The sequence below is a fragment of the Pristiophorus japonicus genome, chromosome 14 (assembly GCF_044704955.1).
Source record: "Pristiophorus japonicus isolate sPriJap1 chromosome 14, sPriJap1.hap1, whole genome shotgun sequence".
Lineage (NCBI taxonomy): Eukaryota > Metazoa > Chordata > Chondrichthyes > Pristiophoridae > Pristiophorus > Pristiophorus japonicus.
Genome location: NC_091990.1, coordinates 87,228,293 through 87,254,614, shown reverse-complemented (window position 1 = coordinate 87,254,614; position 26,322 = coordinate 87,228,293). Strand labels below are relative to the sequence as shown.

Here is a 26,322-nt window from a genome sequence, read left to right as displayed (position 1 = left end):
CTTACCCCTTATCCTTAGACTGTGACCCCTGGTTCTGGACTTCCCCAACATTGGGAACATTCTTCCTGCATCTAACCTGTCTAAACCCGTCAGAATTTAAAACGTTTCTATGAGGTCCCCTCTCATTCTTCTGAACTCCAGTGAATACAAGCCCAGTTGATCCAGTCTTTCTTGATAGGTCAGTCCCACCATCCCGGGAATCAGTCTGGTGAATCTTCGCTGCACTCCCTCAATAGCAAGAATGTCCTTCCTCAAGTTAGGAGACCAAAACTGTACACAATACTCCAGGTGTGTCCTCACCAAAGCCCTGTATAACTGTAGCAACACCTCCCTGCCCCTGTACTCAAATCCCCTCGCTATGAAGGCCAACATGCCATTTGCTTTCTTAACCGCCTGCTGTACCTGCATGCTAACCTTCAATGACTGATGTACCATGACACCCAGGTCTCGTTGCACCTCCCCTTTTCCTAATCTGTCACCATTCAGATAATAGTCTGTCTCTCTGTTTTTACCACCAAAGTGGATAACCTCACATTTATCCACATTATACTTCATCTGCCATGCATTTGCCCACTCACCTAACCTATCCAAGTCACTCTGCAGCCTCATAGCATCCTCCTCGCAGCTCACACTGCCACCCAACTTAGTGTCATCCGCAAATTTAATCCCCTCGTCTAAATTATTAATGTACAATGTAAACAGCTGGGGCCCCAGCACAGAACCTTTCGGTACCCCACTAGTCACTGCCTGCCATTCTGAAAAGTACCCATTTACTCCTACACTTTGCTTCCTGTCTGACAACCAGTTCTCAATCCACGTCAGCACACTACCCCCAATCCCATGTACTTTAACTTGGCACATTAATCTCTTGTGTGGGACCTTGTCGAAAGCCTTCTGAAAGTCCAAATATACCACATCAACTGGTTCTCCCTTGTCCACTTTACTGGAAACATCCTCAAAAAATTCCAGAAGATTTGTCAAGCATGATTTCTCTTTCACAAATCGATGCTGACTTGGACCTATCATGTCACCATTTTCCAAATGCACTGCTATGACATCCTTAATAATTGATTTTACCCACTACTGAGGTCAGGCTGACCGGTCTATAATTCCCTGTTTTCTCTCTCCCTCCTTTTTTAAAAAGTGGGGTTACATTGGCTACCCTCCACTCGATAGGAACTGATCCAGAGTCAATGGAATGTTGGAAAATGACTGTCAATGCATCCACTATTTCCAAGGCCACCTCCTTAAGTACTCTGGGATGCAGTCCATCAGGCCCTGGGGATTTATCGGCCTTCAATCCCATCAATTTCCCCAACACAATTTCCCGACTAATAAAGATTTCCCTCAGTTCCTCCTCCTTACTGGACCCTCTGACCCCTTTTATATCCGGAAGGTTGTTAGTGATCTCCTCAGTGAATACCGAACCAAAGTACTTGTTCAATTGGTCCGCCATTTCTTTGTTCCCCGTTATGACTTCCCCTGATTCTGACTGCAGGGGACCTACATTTGTCTTTACTAACCTTTTTCTCTTTACATACCCATAGAAAGTTTTGCAATCCGCCTTAATGTTCCCTGCAAGCTTCTTCTCGTACTCCATTTTCCCTGCCCTAATCAAACCCTTTGTCCTCCTCTGCTGAGTTCTAAATTTCTCCCAGTCCCCAGGTTCGCTGCTATTTCTGGCCAATTTGTATGCCACTTCCTTGGCTTTAATACTATCCCTGATTTCCCTTGATAGCCACGGTTGAGCCACCTTCCCTTTTTTATTTTTACGCCAGACAGGGATGTGGCGCAACTTTTACTTGTCACTTATCAGCCTAAGCCTGAATGTTGTCCACTCTTGCTGCATGTGGGCATGGACTGCTTTATTATCTGAGGAGTTGCAAATGGAACTGAACACTGTGCAATCATCAGAAACATCGCCGCTGCTGACCTTATGATGGAGGGAAGGTCATTGATGAAGAAGCTGAAGATGGTTGGACCTAGGACACTGCCCTGAGGAACTCCTGCACCGATATCCTGGGGCTGAGCTGATTGGCCTCCAACAACAACAACCATCTTCCTTAGTGCTAGGTATGACTCGAGTCAGTGGAGCGATTTCCCCCTGATTCCCATTGACTTCAGTTTTACTAGGGCTCTTTGATACCTCCCTCAGTCAAATGCTCCCTCACCTCTGGAATCCAACTCTTTTGTCCATGTTTGGACCAAGGCTGTAATGAGGAATGGAGCCGAGTGGTCCTGGCAGAACCCAAACTGAGCATCGGTGAGCAGGTTATTGGTGAGTAAGTGCTGCTTGATAGCACTGTAGATGGCAGCTTCCATCACTTTGCTGATGATTGAGAGTAGACTGATGGGATGGTAATTGGCCAGATTGGATTTGTCCTATATTGTCCTGTGGACAGAAAATACCTGGGCAGTTTTCCACATTGTCGGGTAGATGCCATTGTTGCAGCTGTACTGGAACAGCTTGGCTTGGTTCTTGAGCCCAAGTCTTCAGTACAACTGCCAGGATGTTGTCAGGGTCCATGGCCTTTGCTGTATCCAGTGCGCTCACTCATTCCTTGATATCATGTGGAGTGAATCGAATTGGCTGAAGACCGGCTTCTGTGATGGTGGAGACCTCAGGAGGAGGCTGAGATGGATCATCCACTCGGCATTCTGGCAGAAGATGTTTGCAAACACTTCAGCCTTGTCTTTTGCACTTACATGCTGGGCTCCGCCATCATTGAGGATGGGGATATTGATGGAGCCTTTTCCTCCTGTTAGTTGTTTAATTGTCCACCACAATTCATGACTGGATGTGGCAGGACTGCAGAGCTTTAATCTGATCCGTTGATTGTGGGATCACTTAGTTTTGTCTATAGCATGCTGCTTCTTACTTACTGAGTTAGAAAGGAGTGTTGTATACATTGTATGAATTCCATTGCTTATCCCCTTTTACCTACCTCTTCTGGCCAATTAATTTTAGGGTAGTTGAAATCCCTCATGATTATGCTAGAAATTCACCTCCTTAACGATCGATTTAGTTCCATTTTTTGGAGCTAAAAGTTTTTTTTTGGAGTTAAATAAATTTGAGGTCATTTTGCTAGTTTCGCCAGTGGTGTAATGCTGTCATTAAAAAATAAGGGACGTTTTTTTTGAGAAACATTTTTGCGACGTCACTCGGCGTCAAAACCATCGATAACGCCTTTTTTGAGAGTTTCCCCAATAAGGACATTTTTAAGGACAATGCTAAATAGCGATTTGAAAAAGCTTGCCTTACCTGGTGGAGTCCCAATCGAAATCTGCGCTAATGGCGCCATCTTGGGAAACGGAGCTTCTGCAGAAATGTACTGAACCAATTCTCGTGGTTTTGAAAAATCATTGTTTAAGGGGATTGAACACCTTGTACAAGCTGCAGTGCCTGTATTGGTATGTCCTTGGGGTAGTCTTGATATGAAGGCAGAACAGATAATATATGAGCGCCAAGCTCACGTGTCCGGCCGAGAGAGCGATCCTGCCAGCCTGCATGCCAACCCCGTGTGCCTCCAGGCCGAGCCCGGTGAGCAGCGGAGATGGGACGTGAACAGTTCGGTGGTGGCCGAAATCTCTGCCATTCATAATCGAATCAGTGGAAATTTTTAAAACCTATTCTTTTCTGCTTAGACTTGGTTGCCTTTCTTGTAGTGTATGAAATGATACAATGAACTCCGTACTGTGGGCCAGTGACTAGGTGTAACCTGGTCAGTCTTTAAAGGCTTCCAGTAGTGAAGATACAAAGGTGAAGTTCAGGTTATATACCGGGCCCAGCACAAGTGTACCTATGACCCTAGGAACTCCGACGGTAGTGTCCCCTGGTGTACATACATTACATCATTCCCTCCCCCCTCCCCCCGGTTCTTGGCACAAGTCCATATTACAAGTTCAGATGGTCCGGAGTCCTTCGCTCCCTGGTTGACCACCTTAGTACAATCCCAGTGCTTTCTGAGTCTCTCATGACTTGGGGCTGGGCGTTGACCACAGTGGATTCTTCTGATGGCTGGATGTGAGTTGGTTGGTCGTCTAAGCTCGCGGTGTCTTCTTCCAACTGCTCCGGTTCGTCAGTGTGTCTTAGCTTGATTTGATCAATGTGTATCCTGCCCATCTGCCTATTCTTGAGCTTAACCATATACACCTGGTTACCCTCCTTATCCATAACATTGCCCAGGAGCCACTTGGGCCCTTGACCATGCATAAGTACATACACTGGGTCATTTACAGATATGTCGCGTGACACTGTGGTGCGGTCGTGATACCACTGCTGCCGTTGACGTCGGGTTTCGACATGATCGTTAAGATCAGGATGGACTAGAGAGAGCCTGGTTTTGAGGCCTCCCTTCATCAATAGTTCCACAGGTGCGACCCCAGTGAGCATGTGTGGCCTTGTCCTGTAACTGAGCAGTATCCATGACAGGCGTGTCTGCAAGGAATCGTGAGTTACGCGTTTCAAGCTCTGCTTGATGGTTTGAACTGCCTGCTCCGCTTGAGCTTTGGACATGGGTTTGAACGGGGCTGACCTCTCGTGTTTTATGCCGTTATGTTTCATGAACTCTTGAAATGCCAGGCTCGTGAAACACGGTCCGTTGTCGCTGACAACGATGTCTGGCAGACCATATGTGGCAAACATGGCTCTCAGGTTCTCAATGGTGGCAGTGGAAGTGCTGGATGACATGATCACACAATCTATCCATTTGGAGTATGCATCCACCACCACAAAAAACATTTTACCAAGGAAGGAGACCGCAAAGTCAATGTGGATTCTAGACCACGATTTGGATGGCCATGACCACAGACTGAGCGGAACTCCTTTGGGACATTACCTAACATGCAAGTGTTGCACTGATGCACGCATGACTCTAAGTCCGAATGAATGCCAGGCCACCAAACATGGGACCTGGCGATGGCCTTCATCATGACAATACCGGGATGCGTATTATGTAACTCCCGTACAAATCTCGCCCTGCCTTTCTTGGGCATTGCAACATGATTAGTCCACAGTAAACAGTCGGACTGGATGGAAAGCTCATTTTTGTGACGGCTGTACAGTTTGGTTTCATCACCCATTTCCTTGGGGATGGTCGACCGGTCCCCGTTAAGAACACAACGTTTTACAACCGATAGGGTCGGATCCTGGCTGGTCCAGGTCTTAACTTGTTGAGCAGTGACAGGCAATCCTTCACTCACAAAGGCATCCATGACCATGAGTAGCTCTGCGGGCATTAGCGTTTCCACCTCCAGTGTGGGTAACAGTAACCGGCTCAATGCATCAGCGCAGTTATGAGTGCCTGGTCTATGGCGAATGACATAATCATAGGCAGATAATGTCAGCGCCCACCTCTGGATGCAGGATGATGTGTTGGTGTTGATACCTTTATGTTCCGAGAACAACGATATAAGCGGCTCGTGATCGGTTTCCAGCTTGAAGTGAACCCCAAACAGGTACTGGTGCATTTTTTTACCTCAATAACACATGCTAAAGCCTCTTTCTCTACCATGCCGTAGGCTCTTTCCGCCTTTGACAGGCTTCGAGACACGTATGCAACTGGTTGTAGTTTGCCTGACTCATTGGCTTGCTGGAGTATGCAGCCGACCCTACAGGATGACGCATCATATGTCAAAACTAGATACTTGTATGGGTCATACAGTACCAGTAGCTTGTGGGAACACAACAGGTTTCTAGCCTTCTCATAGGCTCTGTCTTGAAGTTCACCCCACACCCAGTCGTCTCTTTTCCTGAATAGCTTGTGCAAAGGCTCTAATACTGTGCTCAATTTGGGTAAGAAGTTACCGAAGTAGTTGAGAAGACCCAGGAACGAACGTAGCTCTGTCACATTCTGGAGCCTGGGCGCATTTTTGATGTCCTGTTTTCGCATCTGTAGGCCTGATTCCATCTGCAGCAATCTTTCGTCAAGGGAATTAGACCTCTGGTGCCATGAAAACACACTTCGAACGTTTCAGTCTGAGTCCCACTTTGTCCAGAAGACGCAGAACCTCTTCAAGATTATGCAGGTGCTCGGCAGTGTCACGACCTGTGACTAGGATGTCGTCTTGGAATACCACAGTCCTGGGTCGGATTTCAATTGGCTCTCCATGTTTCTCTGAAATATGGCTGCCGCCGAACGAATGCCAAAAGGGCATCTGTTGTAAATAAACAGTCCTTCGTGCGTGTTGATGCATGTAAGTTTTTTTGATGATTCAACCAGTTCCTGTTTCATGTAGGCCGACGTTAGATCCAATTTGGTGAACGATTTTCTCCCGGCTAGCGTTGCAAACAGGTCATCAGCTTTCGGTAGCAGGTACTGATCTTGTTCCGAAACTCGGTTGATCGTGACCTTTTAGTCTGCACAAATCCTGACCATGCCGTTGCTTTTTAACACTGGAACAATGGGACTGGTCCATTCATTAAATTCGACCGGTGAGATGACCCCCTCGCGTTGTAGCCTGTCCAATTCGAGCTCGGCTTTTTCTCTCATCATGTGCGGGACCGCCCTGGCTTTGTGATGGATGGGCCTTGCGTCTGGGCCTAGGTAAATCTGCCTCTTGGCTCCCTTGAAGCTACCAATTCCCAGTTCAAATAGTGAGAGAAATTTGCTCAGCATTTGAGCACTCAAATTATCATCCGCTGATGACAAAGCTTGATATTGTACCATTTCTATTTTATTTTCTCGAGCCAACTCCTGCCAAATAACGATGGGCCATTGCCCGGGATAATCCATAATGGTAGATTATGAACGCTCTCTCATACGACAGTCTTACTGCTGCACTACCGATCACTGGTATGAGCTCTTTGGTGTAGGTACGCAACTTCGCATTTATCGGACTCAGCTTGGGTCTCTCTGCCTTGGTCTCCCACAGCTTTTCGAAAGTCCTCTAGCTCATTATCGATTGACTCGCACCCGTGTCTAATTCCATGGATATCGGCACGTCGTTATTAATTTTATCTCCATCATTATAGGTTGGCTCTTTGTTCAGAATGCACGCATGCTATACACTTCCTCCTCGGAGCTCTCAAATGCCTCGGGCTGCATCGCCAGATCCATGCTGGATTGATCATCATCCACGTGGTGTGTCACAGCTCGCTTGCTCCGCTGCGGACACGTCCGCTGAAGATGCATTTAGGACACTTTAACAAGCACAAATATTTTATTTTTATACCCTATTTATAGTGCATTGATAGAAAAAATAGTCTGAGTGTACTGAGCTGCATTCACCATATCATTACCCAGAGCTTTGCACGTGCAGATGGAATTTAACTTTTAAAGAGCCTCAAGTATGTGCTTCGAGTGTTGGGCATGTGCAGAATGGGCAATTTTTTTTTTTACGCACGCGCAGAACGGATGTTATTTTTAAGGCGAAAAAATTTTGCTCCATCCTTAAAAACGGTGGTATTTAAAGCTACGCCAACAGTTTTAAAACTTTGGCGAAACTTAGGCTGTATTTTTTTGGTGCTATTTTGGCATAAAAAAATCAGCCGTTATTCACAAATAGCGCCAAAAAATGGTACTATTCATACGTGGAATTTCTAGCCCACTTTTTCTACTGCCATGATGTTATTTTGAATAAGTACAGCTACTCCACCTCCCCTTCACAACTCTAGCTTTTCTAAATATGTTATACTCTGCAATGGTTAATTCCCAGTCCTGATTTTTCTGTGTCAGTGATCCCAACTATATCTGGCCCCTCGCAACGTATTATTGCCTCCAGTTCCCCTATTTCATTACAGACACTGTGTGCATTGCTGTGCAGATGAACTCATTTTAATAGCAGCACTTTATTTTAACCGTCTTTTTACACTCCTGTTCTTTAATTCTAGTAATTCCCTGGCCATTTATTCCACCCTCAGTTTGGACCGTCCCATGCTCTGCTTTCCTGTTTTGTTTATATTTAAGTTTGATTAATTTCTTTTTTATCCCTTCCACACCCCTCACCTCCCCCCCCATCGCCCACCCACCCCCTGCGCCGCCATCTTACTAGCTTAAAGCCTTTGCGACCTCCCTATTTACACTTTCCGCTTGGTCACTGTCCCATTCTGGTTCAGGTGAAGCCCGTCCCATCAGTACAGCTCCTTTCTATCCTCGAACCTTTGTCAGAGCTCCATGAAAAGGAATCCCTCTTTCCCACACCAGCTCTTTCATTATGTGTTAGCTGTGGCTCAGTGGGTAGCACTCTTGCTTCTGAGTCAACAGGTTGTGGGTTCAAATCTCACTCCAGAGACTTGAGCACAAAAATCTAGGTTAACACTCCAGTGCAGTGCTTTGGAGGTGCTATCTTTTGGATGAGATGTTAAACTGAGGCCCTGTCTGCTCTCTTAAGTGGATGTAAAATATCCCATGACACGATTTCAAAGAAGAGCAGGGAAGTTAACCCTGGTGTCTTGGCCAATAATTATCCCTCAATCAACTTAACAAAAAAACAGATTATCTGGTCATTATCACATTGCTGTTTGTGGGAGCTTGCTGTGCGCAAATTAGCTGCCTGTTTCCTACATTTGGAGTGACTACACTCCAAAAGTTCTTCATTGGCTGTAAAGCGCTGTGAGATGTCCGGTGGTCGTGAAATACACTATATAGGTCTTTCTTTTTTTTATATGTTAACTCCCTGATCTGTCTGTCTCTATACCAATTTGCACGTGGCTTGGCCAATAATCCAGAGATGATTACCCTCGAGGTCCTCCTTTTAATTTAGTTACAAACTCCTGATACTCCCTCAGTACGACCTCCTCCTTGTCCCTAACCATGTTGTTTGTTCCGGCATGGACCACGACAACTGGATTTACCCCCTCCCTTTCCAAATTCCTTTGCAGCCACCTCGAGATATCCATTACCCTGGCAGTAGGTAGACAACACACCCTTCGGGACTCTTGTTCATGGCTGAAGAGGACGCTATCTCTAATACTCACGGTTTACCTTTTGTTATCTTCATTACCTCAAGCAGATCACCTCGCAGATGCTTCCTTTTCAAGGTACGAAGGCCAAGGTTCCTTCTAAGCCAGGTCACTGACAGTAGGAAGCAGCCTCACTGATCTGTTGTGGGCTGTTTCCGGTGCCTAAATATGTCCCTTGTGTCTTGGTGAACAGAACTGGACGCAGCAACTTCAGGTGCGATCTGACGAGAGCACTCTACAGTTCGATCACAAATGCCCTCAAAGAAGGAAAGACAAAGAAAGCACTCCGATTTACATAGTGCCTTTCAAGACCTCAGGGCATCCCAAACTGCTTCACATGAAGTACATTTGAAGTGTAGTCACTGTTGTAATGTAGAAAACGTGGCAGCCAATTTGCACACAGCAAGGTACCACAATCACCAGTTCATCTGTTTTAGTAATGTTGGCTGAGGGATAAATATTGGCCAGGACACTGGGGAGAACTCCCCTGCTTTTCTTTGAAATAGTGCAAGGGATTTTTTATGGCAGACGGAGCCTCGGTTTAACCACTCATCTGAAAGATGGCACTTTCAGCACAACAGTACTCCCTCAGTACTGCACTGAAGTGTCAGTTTAGATTTTGCAATGGGTTTTGAATCCACAACCTACTGACTCAGATGTGAAAGTACGACCTACTTAGCCATGACTGACAGTTCAGGTTTTGAACTCTACTAGTTTGGCAATGTACTTCAGCCAATGTTCTGTGTAAATTGCGCTTTGTTCTGCACGGCCTGTTTCTTTTAATGTGCGGTCCCTTAAATTACTGCGCATGCTCGGTATTTACAATCATAGAATCATAGAAAATTACGACACAGAAGGAGGCCATTTGGCCCATCGTGTCCATGCTAGTTGAAAAGAGTTACCTAGCCTAATCCCATCTTCCAGCACTGGTCTCTTTAAATGCATATCCAAGTAACTTTTAAATATGATGGTTTCAGCCTCTACCACCTTTTTCAGGCAGTGAGTTCCAGACCCCCATCACCTTCTCGGTGAAGAAATGTTACCTCATCCCCATCTAATCCTTCCACCAACACTTTAAATCTGTGCCCCTTGGTTATTGACCCATCTGCTAAGGGAAATAAGTCCTCCCTATCCACTCTATCTCGACCCCTCATAATTTTGTATGCCTCGATTAAATCCCCCCTCTGCCTCCACTGTTCCAAGGAAAACAACCCCAGCCTATCCAATCTGTCCTCATAGCTAATTATTCCAGTCCTGGCAACATCCTCGTAAGTCTCCTATGTACCCTCTCTAGTGCAATCACATCCTTCTTGTAATGTGATGACCAGAACTGCATGCAGTACTCCAGCTGTGGCTTAACACCCTCAAAAGCCTGCCTGATAAACTGCGACATCCCCACTGACACCTGGAAGTCCCTGGCCATAGACCGTCCTAAGTGGAGGAAGTGCATTCGGGAGGGCGCTGAGCTCCTCAAGTATCATCGCCGAGAGCATGCAGAAATCAAGCGCAGGCAGCGGAAGGAGCGTGCGGCAAACCAGGCTCCCTGCCCACCCTTTTCCTCGACGACTATCTGTCCAACCTGTGACAGAGACTGTGGTTCTCGTATTGGACTGTATAGTCACCTAAGAACTCATGCTAAGAGTGGAAGCAAGTCTTCCTCGATTCCAAGGGACTGCCTATGATGATGAACTAGTGTTGTTTACAGTTCAAGCGTAACTTCCCTGCTCTTGTATTCTACGTCTCAGCTAATAAAGGAGAGCATCCTGTATACCTTTTTAACTATCTTATCAACCTGTCCTACTACCTTTAAAGATCTGTGGACATATACTCCAAGGTCCCTCTGTTCCTCCACACTTCTCAGTATCCTCCCATTTATTGTGTATTCCCTTGCCTTAATGCCCCTCCCCAAATGCAGTGTAAAAGTCGGTGAGCTGCCGCACACACCTGCGCGGTAACATTGACAACCTTTTTTGCCTTGTGGATCACTGGACTACGCTGTATGGATAACTTTAGGGCTGAGCCTACGAGGAACTCCAGATCAGTTTCAACTTCATCCATAACTCTTGCAGTACTATTTCTGGAGTGTATGTATCACACATTTTTCCTTCATGTGTGCAGTACTAAACACTTGTCTGCATTAAATTCCATCTGCCATTGTGCGATCCACTTACATATTTTGTCCACATTATTTTATAACGCCCGAGGTATCTCTTCAATGTAGAGGCATCTAAAAATTTGAGCTGTTTTCATTGAGTTTCTGAATTCAGCTAATTGATGGAAGTGGGAAATAGTAGTGATCCCAGCACTGATCCCTGGGGCACCTTAACAGACATTTCACTTGACGAGGGTTTGGCAGCCCTTTCTTTGTGCTTCCTCTTGACTGTACACAGGTCCGTGATACAGTGTGTCAGTCCACTACGAGAGAAGAAAAGCAGTGCAAAATCATTGGACAAAATATGGCAGGCTCTTCACTTTAGATACCGTGTTGTTAAAAAACCTACTACTTTGACATGATGGCAAGGCACCTCCCAATCTGCCAGAGGTGACACCTATCCCACCCCACCCAACTTACGCCCAGCTTCACCCCCATGCAGCATCGGCTCCAAACTTAAAACCTTTCCATCTGAGCTGACCGATCTCGATGGAGAGCTCGGTTCAGGTAACGGGTGCTTATAGCTCGGTCTCTGCCCTTTAGTCATTTCAAACACTGCTTTCCACTGGCTTTGTCAGATTGACTCTTTGATCAAGTTGGGACCTGGGGTCCTGCTCTGATGAGGTCACAACGCCCCCTCCGATCTCTATATCCATCTCGTTTCTCCGGGTTTATTTAATACAAAAACCATGCCCTCCACAGCCCCCCCCCCCAACCCCACCATAGCCAACACGAAAGCTGGTTGTGTGTGTGGAGACCCTGGCCATGGATGGATGAAAACATTATTGCCCCCTGTTTATGGACAACAAATTGCATTGCTTGCCTTTAACATAGTAAAATGTCCCATGGCACTTCACAGGAGTGTAATCAAAATAAAAAATAATTGACATCGAACCACATGAGGATCTATTAGGAAAGATGACCAAAAGCTTGGTCAAAGAGTTAGGTTTTAAGGAGCATCTTAAAGAAGGAGAGAGAGGCAGGTAGGTTTAGGGAAATAATTCCAGGAATAGTAAAATCTGGAGGTAACTAAAGCATGCAGGAATATTCCGGCAGCAGATTAGCTGAGGCAGAAGGAGAGATCCATTATATCAGAGCTGAAAGTGGGTGGTCCGACAACAACAACAACAACTTGTATTTAGATAGCACCTTTAACATAGTGAAACGCCCCGAGGGTTATCGCAGGAGCACAGACAGCTCAGGGATTATGGGACTGGAGGAGATTATAGAGATAGGGTGGGGTGAGCCATGGAGGGATTTGAAAACAAAGATGAGAATTTTGAAATCGAGGCATTGCTTAACCGGGAGCCAATGTAGGTCAACGAGCACAGGGGTGAAGGGTGAGCGGGACTAGGTGCAAGTTAGGACTTGGGCAGCTGAGTTTTGGATCACCTCTAGTTTAGAACATAAGAAATAGGAATTTAAGAAATAGGAGCAGGAGTAGGCCATTTGGCCCTTTGAGCCTGTTCCACCATTCAATAAGATCTTGGCTGATCTGATCTTGGCCTCAACTCCACTTCCCTGACCACTCCCCATAATGCTTGACTCCCTTATCATTCAAAAATCTGTCTACCTCCACCTTAAATACATTCAATGACACAACCTCCAGAGCTCTCTGAGAATTCCAAAGATTCTCCACCCTCTGAGAGAAGAAATTCCTCCTCATTTCCGTTTTAAAAGGGCGACCCCTTATTCTGAAACTATGCCCCCTAGTTCTAGTTCCCCCCCCCACGAGGGGAAACATCCTCTCTGCATCTACCCTGTCAAGCCCCCTCAGAATCTTATACATTTCAATAAGATCACCTCTGATTTTTCTAAACATCAATGAATATTGGCCCAACCTGCTCAAACTTTCTTCATAAGACAACCCCTTTCATCTCAAGAATCAACCTAGTGAACCATCTCTGAACTACCTTCAATGCAAGTGTATCCCTCCTTAAATAAGGAGACCAAAACTGCATGCAGGAGTGGCCTCACTAATACTCTGTACAGTTGTAGTTGATCATCCCTGCTTTTATACTCCATTCCCCTTGCAATAAAGGTCAACATTCCAATTGCTTTCCTAATTACTTGCTGTACCTGCATGCTAACCTTTTGTGCTTCATGTACAAGGACCCCCAGATCTGTCTGTATCTCAGCATTTTGTAATCTCTCCACATTTAAATAATAATTTGCTTTTTTTATTTTTTCTACCCAAGTGGATAATCTCACATTTTCCCACATTATACTCCATCTGTAAAATGTTTGCCCACTCACTTAGCCTATCTATTTCCCTTTGCAGATTCTTTGCATCCTCCTCACAACTTGTTTTCCCACCTATCTTTGTATCATCAGCAAATTTGGCGACACTACACTTGGTCCCTTTATCCAAGTCATTAATATAGATTGTAAATAGTTGAGGCCCCAGCACTGATCCCTGTGACACCCCACTAGTGATAGTTTGCTAACTTGAAATTGACCCATTTATCCCGACTCTCTGTTTTCTGTTAGTTAGCCAATCCTCTATCCATGCTAATATATTACCCCCAACCCCGTGAGCTCTTATCTTGCACAGTAATCTTTTATGTGGCACCATATCGAATGCCTTCTGGAAATCCAAATACACCACATCTACTGGTTCCCCTTTATCCACCCTGCTCATTACATCCTCAAAGAACTCCAGCAAATTTGTCAAACATGATTTCCCTTTCATAAAACCCTGCTGACTCTACTTGACTGTAGTATGATTTTCTAAATGTCCTGCTACTACTTCCTTAATAATGGACTCCAGTATTTTCCCAATGACAGGCTAACTGGTCTATAGTTTCCTGCTTTCTGTCACCCTCTTTTCTTAAATAGGATGCAGGCCATCAGGTCCACGGGACTTGTCCACCTTTAGTCCCCTAGTTTGCCTAGTACTTTATCTCTAGTGATAGTGATTGTTTTAAGTTCCCCCCTCCCAATTGCCCCTTGATTATCAATTTTTGCAATGCTTTTAGTGCCCTCCCATGAAGACCGATACAAAATATTTGTTCAAAGTCACTGCCATTTCCCTGTTTCCCATTATTAATTCCTCATAGGGTAGAATGTGGGAGGCTAGCCAGGAGTACATTGGAATAGTCGAGTCCAGAGGTAACAAAGGCATGGATGAGGGCTTCAGCAGCACATGAGCTGAAACAACGGCGGAGACGTGCGATGTTACGGAGGTGGAAATAGGCGATCTTCGTTATGCTGCAGATATGTGGTTGACAGTGCCTTTCAGGGTCGAATATGACACCAAGGTTGCGAACAGTCAGGTTCAGCCTCACACAAAAATTGGGGAGAGGGATGGAGTCAGTGGCTAGAAAATGGAGTTTGTGGTGGAAAAAATGGCTTCTGTCTTCCCAATATTTAATTGGAGAAAATTTCTGCTCATCCAGAACTGGATGTCGGAGGAGCAGTCTGATAATTTAGAGATCGAGGAGGGGTCAACAGAAGTAGTATTGAGGTAGAGCTGGGTGTCATCAGCATACATGTGGAAACTGACGCTGTGTTTTCGGATGATGTCGCCAAGGGGCAGCATGTAGATGAGAAATAGGAGGGGACCAAGGATAGATCCTTAGGGGACACCAGAGATAACGATGCGGGGGTGGGAAGAGAAGCCATTGCAGGTGATTCCATGGCTACAATTAGATAGATAAGAATGGAACCAGGCGAGTGCAGTCCCACCCAGCTGGACGACGGTGGAGAGGCATTGGAGACAGATAGAGTGGTCAACCTTGTGAAAGGCTGAAGACAATTCAAGAAGGACGAGGAGGGATAGTTTGCCTTTGTCACAGTCACAAATGATCTCATTTGTGACTTTGATGAGACCCGTTTCGGTACTGCGGCAGGCACGGAAACCAGATTGGAGGGAGTCAAACATGGAATTGCGGGAAAGATGAGCACGGATTTGAAAGGAAAGGGAGGTTGGAGATGGGCCGGTAGTTTGCAAGGACGGAGGTGTCGAGGGTTGTTTTTTTGAGGAGAGGGTTGATGGTGGCAGATTTGAGGGAGAGGGGGACAGTACCTGAGGAGAGAGAACCGTTAACAATGTCAGCTAACATTGGGTGGAAATTGGGTGGTCAGTAGTTTGGTGGGAAGAGGGTCAAGGGAGCAGGTAGTGTGTCTCATGGACAAGATGAGCTCTGAATGATCATGAGGGGAGATCAGAGAAAAATTGGAGAAAGATGTGAGGTCAGTGCTAGGGCAGGGAGGATCCTTAGAGGAAATTTAGCCCACTGGGCTAGGGGAAGGAAGGGAAGAGGCAGAGGTAGGTGAACGGATGGTCTCAATCTTGGAGACAAAGAAGTCCATGAGCTCCTCACACTTATTATCGGAGGTGAAGGTGGAGAATGGGAGAGGGGTTTAAAAAGATGTTTAGCAGTGGTGAATAGAAGCCGGGGTTTATCTTTACACTCCAGAATGATTCTGCAGTAGTGAGCGATTTTGGCAGATGAGAATAGGACCCGATAATATGATTAGTGATGAATAGGATATAAGGTCGGAAGCTCTGCTCAGTGTTAAATAGGATTGCGTACACACAGTCAAGAATTCAGCCTTTGAATCCCGTTTGTGGTATAACATGTCCCCTAATCAGAGCGGCTGAGCCATTGTCCTCAATGGAAACTGAAACCTGTGCCTGTCTCTTCTGTTTTTTACAGCATGCTCCTCGTCCCCTTGCTTACATGATGGAATGTGTCTCCAGCTTGGATCAGTTGACTATAGGTGTGCCTGTCTGGCTGGTTATACAGGGAAACGGTGTGAAAACAGTGAGTATTAACGTAGGTGCAAATGTTCAGTGTTTGGGTATATGTTGCTCGAAGTATCCATAGCAGCACTGCAGGTTGAATTTTGCTAAATATCGGGAAGACCGAAGCCATCATCTTTGGTCCCCCCCCACGAACTGCCTTCCCTAGCCATCGACTCCATCCCTATCCTCAACTTCTGTCTAAGACTGAACCAGACTGTTCGCAACCTAGCTGTCATATTTGACCCTGAAATGAGCTTCTGACCATATATCTGCGGCATAACTATGATCGCCTATTTCCACCTTCGTAACATCACCTGTCTCCACCCTTGCCTCAGCTCATCCACTGCATATGCCCGCATCCATGCCTTTGTTACCTCTAGACCTGACTATTCCAACGCACTCCTGGCTAGCATCCCACATTCTACCCTATGTAAACTTGAGTTCATCCAAAACTTGACAGCCCGTGTCCTAATGCGCACCAACTCCCGTTCATCCATCACCCCTGTGCTCGGTGACCTACTGTGGCTCCTGGTTAATCAACACCTCAATTTCAAAATTCTCATCCTTCTTTACAAATCCCTCCATGGCCTAGCTCCTCCCGATCTCTGTAATCTCCTTCAGTCTCACAACCCACCCAAGATATCTGCGCTCCTCAAATTCTGCCCCTGATTATAACCGCTCAACCATTGGTGGCCGTGTCTTTAGCTGCTTAGGCTCTAAGCTCTGGAACTCCCTCCCTAAACCTCTCTGCCTCTCCTTCCTCCTTTAAGACGTTCTTAAAACCTACCTCTTTACCCAAGCTTTTGGTCACCTGTCACAATTTCTTCTTATCTGGCTCGGTGTCAAATTTATTTTTTGTCTTCTAACACTTCTGTGAAGCGCCTTGGGAGGTTTTACTATGTTAAAGGCGCTAAAAAAATAAAAGTTGTAGTTGTTGAAATATTGGGGGGAATGTTAACCACAAAAATAGGTGTTTTGTGGGCGTGGGGGTAGTTAATTTGTTAAAAATTGGTTTTCCGACCTCAACCCACCTCCAACCCGCCCACTTCCGATTTTAACGAATGTGGGTCAAGGTCTGCGGGGGGAGTGGTTGCAGGACAGGGGCGGGACAACCCGCTCTCAGGAGGCAGGACATCAATTTAAATATTATAATGAGGCTGGAAGCCTCTGTTTTCAACTCCATGGAAAATAATTGGTAAACCGGCCGGCCTCCATTGACCATAATCAGCATGAGTGAAAAGTATAAGCTACAAATTGACTCCATTTTATATTGAGCGGAGAATAGGCAGTTTTTGGATTTATCACCTGCAATGGTTTCTCATCCCACTTGCGCAGTGTTACCTCTGGTGTTCCCCATGGATCTATCTTTGGACCCCCTCCCATTTCTCATATACATGCAACCCCTCGGCGACATCATCCAAAAACACAGCGTCGGTTTCCACATGCTGATCATCATCCATGTCTTTGTTACCTCCAGACTTGACTATTTCAACTCACATTTTACTGTCCGTAAAATTGAGGTCATCCAAAACTCTGTTGCCTGTAACTTAACTCGCAGCAAGTCTTGTTCACCCATCATCCCTACATTGTCTCCCAATTAAGCAATGCCTCGATTTTAAAATTCTCATTCTTGTTTTCAAACCACTCCATGGCCTCGCCCCTCCATATTTCTGTAATCTCCTCCAGCCCTACAACCCCGCGAGATGTCTGCGCTCCTCAAATTCTGGCCTCTTCAACATCCCTGATTATATTCGCTCAGCCATCGGTGGCCGTGCCTTCTGTTGCCAAGGCCCCAAGCTCTGGAACTCCCTGCCTAAACCACTCCGCCTCTCTACCTCTCTTTCATCCTTCAACAGGCTCCTTATAATCTACCTCTTTGACCAAGCTTTTGGTCACCTTTCCTAATTTCTCCTTATGTGGCTCGGTGTCAAATTTTTCATCTGATAATACTCCTGTGGAGCACCATGGGACGTTTCACTGCGTTAAAGGCGCTATATAAATAGAAGTTATTGTTGTAGTTGTTGTGTGTAACCAAACTGTAATTTTGTGAGACAATAATGATGTCTTGATTTTTGTTTTGGTTTAGTAACTGTCTCTTTAAAACTCAATCATTGTATTCGGATTTTTCATAAGCAGGTAAAGTCAGAATCCTGCGCCAAGCTGACCCTGATGCAATGCTGTGAAGTTTGTTTTAATTGTCTCTCAGATGACAGGCTTGCGAGATAGCTTGATGTACCATCGACAAATATATCCAGGCTTTGTGATTGGTTGTGTTTGAATTTGACGGAGCGTTTCTTGTTTCTGTTTGAGTTTGAGAGGTCAGGTATTCAAAATCTAGGAAGTGCCGGAAACTCTTTTCCGGGGTATAAAAAAGGGCTCTTCTATTCGAAAAACTAGTTGCCAGTTGAAAATCCCATGAGTAGGAACAGTTTAGGAATCCTAGAGAAACAACGGAAGACGGCTTGAGAACAATTGACTGGTTGGTATTCCTGAAAGACAGGAGAAATAATGTATAGATTTAAAAGTTATCTGCAAAGGCTAAGTTTATTTCTAAAGAGTGCTAATTTTTATTATTTTATCGACTTAAGTTACATAAAGATTATCTGCTGTAAATATATAATTGCATCCTCTCATTGCTAGATTATTCACTTGTTCACTGTTTCTATAATAAATTCTTTTCATACTTTAAACGTTAAACCAGGTTGTTACTTGTGTCCTGATTTCAAGATTTTGTTTATTTCCCGATTTTAAACTTACCAATTCGCAAGGTGAACGTGGTCACTCTCAAAGATACGAGGGGTCGGGACTCATAATAAGTGTGAAAATAACCTCTTGGCTAAGAATGTTAGAAAAGACCCTGTTTATAAAGAAGATGTTTACAATTCCTCTACACATAGCACAAAGCATGACTACTCCCCCTATTATGGAACACAATATAGGTATCATTGTCTTAATTTGGTTTTTTTTGCAGTCACTGATTTCTATGAAGGTCAACTGATATCTGATGATGCCATGTGGTACAATTTCCAGGGGCGGGGTTCATTCAATCTCCCACTGTCTACACTGTTTTACTGGGGTTTCTGCTCAAGTAACAGTAGGTATTGGGAAAGTCCAATGGAAATGTTACTGCAATTTGTAGGGTGATAACCCATTCTGCCTGTGACCCTGATTGCTCCATTTCAACGGTAGCACCGCCCACGCCCCCCCTCCCCACACCCCCTGTGACCCAGATAGCTTCATTTTGACATTAGCCTCCCCCGCCATTGCCCTGTGACCCAGATAATTCCATTTTGACAGTAGCCACAGCACCCCCACCCCACCCCCGCGACCCTGATAATTCCATTTTGATAGTGATCTCTCGGTGATCCTCATGGAAAACCACACAGCAAAAGCTTGGTTTTCAATTGCTGCATTTAAAAAAGCGATGTAAACTTGTACGCTCATGGACGACAAGCAATGTGAATACCTTTGTTCCTGTTTTTTTGATACTCCAGCCGTGTTCAGTTTTGGACTGGACAGAGGGTATCTGCGCAATAGTCTGTCACTTGCAGTGGATTCTTGGCTTTCTAAGAGTCATCTTGAATCCTCCCCCATCTTCATGGTACACGGTATCGCAATTTGCCTTGAGCCACGGGAAGTTCACTTACTGCTGCCTGATGCGACAAGAGGCTGTGTGAATCAGAGCCCAGAGAGAGGTGTTACCGATATAACATGGGATAAACCCCACTGTGCACAATGTGTAAAGTAATGCTAAACTCCTACTTTATAAACAGATTTATGATATTGTTATAACCTCTTACATAGTAGGACTCCCCCTCCAACCCCCACCACAACCCCACTGTTACTGTTTGTAGCAATACACTTTCTCTTTTACCAAGGGGACTTCCAATTGGTATGACTTGCATGGTCTCTGAATGGTTCAGGCGAAGCTTGCAACCAGTAATCGGTAATAGAATTTATAGGTTTTCAGTTGCCTGCAGCATAGAATTACATAGAATTATATAGAATATAAAGCACAGAAACAGACTATTTGGCCCAACTAGTCTGTTCTGGTGTTTATAGTCCACAAGAATCTCATCTACCTCATCTCAGTCTTTCAGCATCTCTTTCTATTTACTTTTCTCTCATGTACTCATCCAGTTTCCTTTTGAAAGCATCTCAGCTATTTGCCTCAACCACTTCCTGTGGTAGCGAGTTCCAAATTCTCACCCCTCTCTGAGTAAATAAATATCTCCCTATTTCCCTATTGCCTTTATCAGTAACTATCTTGTATTTATGGCCTCAAGTTTTGGATTCTCCGACAAGCGGAAACATTCTCTCCACATCTACCCTGCCCAACCCATTCATCATTTTAAAGACCTCGATCAAGTCACATTTAAGTTTTCTCTTTTCTAAAGATAAAAGCCCCGCCCTGTTCAATCTTTCTCGATAGCTGTAATCACTCAGTATCGATCCGATCGGACAGACATGAGCAATTCTGTTCTTCCTATCATCTAGGGCTTCCTTCACTCTCTCTCTCTCTCTCTTTCTTTCCTTCCATCTGTGACTCCTCTCCCTCTCTTTCTTCCGTCTGTGACTACAAGCTTTTGGGAGGTCACTTTTAACCTACTTTTAGGGATGGGCCTGGACCTGAATATTGACAAGACCTTTTGACCTATAGAGATTCCCCATAAAACTTAATATCCAACACTGTATCTTGTTCCATGTCTCGCTTTTTGTTTCAAGATCCCGCCTTAAAGATGTCTTACAATTTTGGTCACATCTCATCGTTTATTCCTTATCAAAGTCGCTTTTCTGTAGAATTCCTTTAATCTCACTCTGCTTCTATTCTCTTGGGTACTATGAATACAAAGCCTGAGCCCTCTACTCTTTGAATTATGACACCAAACTAGAGCTTTGTCACCTCAACCGTTCTTTACGACATAACAAACTGCCGGTGTTTCTGTTAATTGCTACAAACTTCCATCGATTCTAAACCTTCCGATACAAATTGTCTTAAGATACAAAAACAAACTGAAGCTTTTACTTGAAAACCACAAATAATTAGCATTTCTCAGCATTTCTCTATCATTCTAAGCAGACACCTCGTCTCCAGTCCAAAACAACGATTTAAACACAGTACTTGTATCAGTTTTAGGCATCCTTAGTCTCTAACACTATAACTAAATTCCAGAGCTTTGTTAGCATGTTTAATTGCTTTACTGACCTGTGGTGTTGCTTTTACATAGAAACATAGAAAATAGGTGCAGGAGTAGGCCATTCGGCCCTTCGAGCCTGCACCACCATTCAATAAGATCGTGGCTGATCATTCCCTCAGTACCCCTTTCCTGCTTTCTCTCCATACCCCTTGATCCCTTTAGCCGTAAGGGCCATATCTAACTCCCTCTTGAATATATCCAATGAACTGGCACCAACAACTCTCTGCGGCAGGGAATTCCACAAGTTAACAACTCTCTGAGTGAAGAAGTTTCTCCTCATCTCAGTCCTAAATGGCTTACCCCTTATCATTAGACTATGTCCCCTGGTTCTGGACTTCCCCAACATCGGGAACATTCTTCTTGCATCTAACCTGTCCATAACCTGACCTGAATTTTTTATGTTTCTATGAAATCCCCTCTCATCCTTCTAAACTCCAGTGAATACAGGCCCAGTTGATCCAGTCTCTCCTCATATGTCAGTCCTGCCATCCCGGGAATCAGTCTGGTGAAGCTTCGCTGCACTCCCTCAATAGCAAGAACGTCCTTCCTCAGATTAGGAGACCAAAACTGAACACAATATTCTTGGTGAGGCCTCACTAAGGCCCTGTACATCTACAGTAAGACCTCCCTGCTCCTATACTCAAATCCCCTAGCTATGAAGGCCAACATATCATTTGCCTTCTTCACCGCCTGCTGTACCTGCATGCCAACTTTCAATGATGTATCATAACACCCAGGTCTCGTTGCACCTCCCCTTTTCCTAATTTGCCGCCATTCAGATAATATTCAGCCTTCGTGTTTTTGCCACCAAAGCGGATAACCTCACATTTATCCACATTATACTGTATCTGCCACTTATTTGCCCACTCACCTAACCTGTCCAAATCACCCTGCAGCCGTTTAGCGTCCTCCTCACAGCTCACACCACCACCCAGCTTAGTGTCATCTGCAAACCTGGAGATATTACACTCAATTCCCTCATCCAAATCATTAATGTATATTGTAAATAGCTGTGGTCCCAGCACTGAGCCCTGCGGCACCCCACTAGTCACTGCCTGCCATTCGGAAAAGGACTCGTTTATCCAGACTCGCTGCTTCCTGTCTGCCAACGACTTCTCTATCCACATCAGTACATTACCCCCAATACCATGTGCTTTAATTTTGCACACCAATCTCTTGTGTGGGACTTTGTCAAAAGCCTTTTGAAAGTCCAAATACACAACATCCACCAGTTCTCCCTTGTCCATTCTACCAGTTACATCCTCAAAAAATTCTTGAAGATTTGTCAAGCAGGATTTCCCTTTCATACATCCATGCTGACTTGGACCGATCCTGTCACTGCTTTCCAAATGTGCTGCTATTTCATCTTTAACAATTGATTCCAACATTTTACCCACTACTGATGTCAGGCTAACTGGTCTATAATTATCCGCCTTCTCTCTCCCTCCCTTCTTAAAAAGTGGTGTTACATTAGCTACCCTCCAGTCCATAGGAACCGATCCAGAGTCGATAGACTGTTGGAAAATGATCAACAAAGCATCCACTATTTCTAGGGCTACTTCCTTAAGTACTCTGGGATGCAGACTATCAGGCCCCGGGGATTTATCGGCCTTCAATCCCATCAATTTCCCTAACACAATTTCCCCGCCTAATAAGGATTTCTTTCGTTTCCTCCTTCTGACTAGACCCTCGGTCCCTTAGTATTTCCGGAAGGTTATTTGTGTCTTCCTTTGTGAAGACAGAACCAAAGTATTTGTTTAAGTGGTCTGCCATTTCTTTGTTCCCCATTATAAATTCACCTGAATCTGAATCTATGTTTGTCTTCACTAATCTTTTTCTCTTCACATATCTATAGAAGGTTTTGCAGTCAGTTTTTATATTCCCAGCACGCTTCCTCTCATACTCTATTTTCCCCCTCCTAATTAAACCCTTTGTCCTCCTCTATAAAATTCTCCCAATCCTCAGGTTTGCTGCTTTTTCTGGCCAATTTATATGCCTCTTCCTTGGATTTAACACTATCCTTAATTTCCCTTGTTAGCCATGGTTGAGCCACCTTCCCCGTTTTATTTTTACTCTAGACAGGAATGTACAATTGTTGAAGTTCATCCATGTGATCTTTAAATGTTTGCCATTGCCTATCCACATTCAACCCTTTAAGTATCATTTCCCAGTCTATTCTAGCCAATTCACGTCTCATACCATTGAAGTTACCTTTCCTTAAGTTCAGGACCCTAGTCTCTGAATTAACTGTGTCACTCTCTATCTTAATAAAGAATTTTAGTGATATATTCATCTGTATCCCTAAATCCCTTTGCCCTTCTACCCCAGTCAGGTTTTTTATTTTCTAAGGTGCAGATGTTTCTATTTTTCCTACCAAAGTGCACCCCCTGGCATTTGCCACTTAACTGTGTAGTTTGCAAGTTTTCTAATGTCTTCTTGTATCATGGTGCATTCTTCCTCAATGTTAGCTATAACACCCAGTTTGGCATCAACTGCAAATTTTGATATTGAGTTACTTGTTCCTAAGTTAAAATCATTAATATAAATTATGAATAACCGTGGTCATAAGAACATAAGAACATAAGAATTAGGAACAGGAGTAGGCCATCTAGCCCCTCGAGCCTGCTCCGCCATTCAAAAAGATCATGGCTGATCTGGCCGTGGACTCAGCTCCACTACCCGCCCGCTCCCCATAACCTTATTAGTTAAAAATCTTTCTATCTGTGACTTGAATACATTCAATGAGCTAGCCTCAACTGCTTCCATGGCAGAGAATTCCACAGATTCACAACCCTTTGGGAGAAGAAATTCCTTCTCAACTCGGTTTTAAATTGGCTCCCCCGTATTTTGAGGCTGTGCCCCCTAGTTCTAGTATGGTCCCTGTAATGATCCTTGTGGAACACCACTTCATAGATTCCTCCAATTTTAATAACTATCCTTTACCAATTCTCTCTACTTCCCATTTTGTAGCCAATTTGCTACACATGCAGGTATTTTTTCCCTGACTCCATCTGCTCTAATCCTTGTCATGAGCTTACCGTGTGGTACCTTATCGAAGCAGAACTGAGAGGCTTCTTACCGGGAAATCTCCTCAATTTCCTCAAAGCTTCACCTGCTCCGCTGTCTTAACTTAGGCAGAAGTTTAGCGGAAACCCTGTTTGTGAGTAAGAGAAGTCCTGAGGCAACTCACTACCTCCTGTGTCCTAGTACCTTGCAAGGCCAGTGAGCCATAAAAATAAAAGAACGTAGGAACTAGGAGCAGGAGTAGGCCATTTAGCCCCTCGAGCCTGCTCCACCATTTATAAGTCCATGGCTGATCTGATCCTGGACTCAGCTCCACTTCCCTGCCCGCTCCCCATGACCCTTCACTCCCTTATCTTTCAAAAATCTGCCTATCTCCACATTAAATATATTCAATGAGCCAGCCTCCACAGCTCTCTGGGGCAGAGAATTCCACTAATTTATGAGGGAAGAAATTTCTCCTCATCTCAGTTCTAAATGAGCGACCCCTTATTCTTAAACTATGCCCCCGAGTTCTAGTTTCCCCATGAGTGGAAACATCCTCTCTGCATCTACCTTGTCAACCCCCTTCTATAAGATCACCTCTCATTCTTCTAAACTTCAATAAGTATCGGCCCAACTTGCTCAACATTTCTTCATAAGTCAACCCCTTCATCTCAGGAATCATCCTCGTGAACCTTCTCTGAACTATCTCCAATGCAAGTATATCGCTCCTTAAATACGGAGACCAAAACTGTACGCAGTACTCTCGATGTGGTCTTACCAATACCCTGTACAGTTGTAGCAGGACTTCCCTGCTTTTATACTCCATCCTCCTTGCAATAAAGGCCAACATTCCATTTGCTTTCCTGATTACTTGTTTTACCTGCATACTAACATTTTGTGTTTCATGCACAAGGACCCATAGGTCCCTCTGTACAGCAGCATTTTGTAATTTCTCTCCATTTAAATAATAATTTGCTTTTTTATTTTTCATACCAAAGTGGATAACCTCACATTTTCCCACATCATATTCCATCTGCCAAATGTTTGACCACTCACTTAGCCTGTCTATGTCCTTTTGTAGATTATTTGCGTCCTCCTCACAACTTGCTTTCCCACCTGTCATCACCTGTCATTGGCTACATTACACTCGGTCCCTTCATCCAAGTCATTAATATAAATTTGCAAATAGTTCAGGCCCTAGCACTGACCCCTGTGGCACCCCACTAGTTACCATTTGCCAAATGGAAAATGACCCATTTATCCCGACTTTCTGTTTTCTGTTAGTTAGCCAATCCTATATCCATGCTAATATATTACCCCCAACCCCTTGTGCAGTAACCTTTTATGTGGCACCTAATCGAAAGCCTTCTGGAAATCCAAATACACCACATCCACTGGTTCCCCCTTATCAACCCTGCTTGTTACGTCCTCAAAAAACTCCAGCAAATTTGTCAAACATGATTTCCCTTTCATAAAACCATGCTGACTCTGCTTTACTATATTATGCTTTACCAAATGTCCTGCTACTACTTCCTTAATAATGGATTTTAGCATTTTCCCAATGATAGATGTTAGGCTAACTGGTCTATAGTTTCCTGCTTTCTGTCTCCCTCCTTTTTTAAATAGAGGCATTACATTTGCGGTTTTCCAATCCACTGGGACCTCTCCAGAATCCAGGGAATTTTGGTAGATTACAACCAATGCATCCACTATCTCTGCAGCCACTTCTTTTAAGACCCTAGGATGCAAACCATCAGATCCAGGGGACTTGTCCACCTTTAGTCTCATTATTTTAACGAGTACTTTTCCTTTAGTGATAGTAATTGTTTTAAGTTCCCCCCTCCCTGTAGCCCCTTGATAATCTATTATTGGGATGTTTTTAGTGTCTTCTACCATGAAGACCAATACAAAATATTTGTTCAAAGTCTCTGCCATTTCCCTGTTCCCCATTATTAATTCCCCATTCTCATCCTCTTAAGGTACCAATGTTTACTTTAGCCACTCTTTTTCTTTTAATATTCCCGTAGAAGCTCTTACTATCTGTTTTTATATGTCATGCCAATTTACTCTCATAATCCATCTTCTAATTCTTGATTATTTTTTTAGTCATCCTTTGCTGGTTTTTAAAAATTTCCCAATCCTCTGGCCTCCCATTAATCTTGGCCACATTGTATGCCATTGTTTTCAATTTGATAACATCCTTTACTTCCTTAGTTAGCCACAGATGGTTCTTCCTTTTCTACAGTCTTTCCTTCTCATTGGGATATATTTTTGTTGAGAATTATGAAATATCTCCTTAAATGCTAATCAACCG

At 44.3% G+C, this 26,322-nt stretch overlaps 1 protein-coding gene across 3 annotated transcripts in view; it reads left to right on the top strand.

Moving 5' to 3' along the window:
- The window catches only part of pamr1a (peptidase domain containing associated with muscle regeneration 1a), a 319,049-nt gene that overhangs the window by 117,806 nt on the left and 174,921 nt on the right, over positions 1–26,322 (top strand). For all 3 annotated transcript variants that reach the window (XM_070899341.1, XM_070899342.1, XM_070899340.1), the window contains one exon: positions 15,716–15,823. In XM_070899341.1, the coding sequence (XP_070755442.1) occupies positions 15,716–15,823 (108 nt within the window). The remainder of the gene's footprint in view (positions 1–15,715; positions 15,824–26,322) is intronic.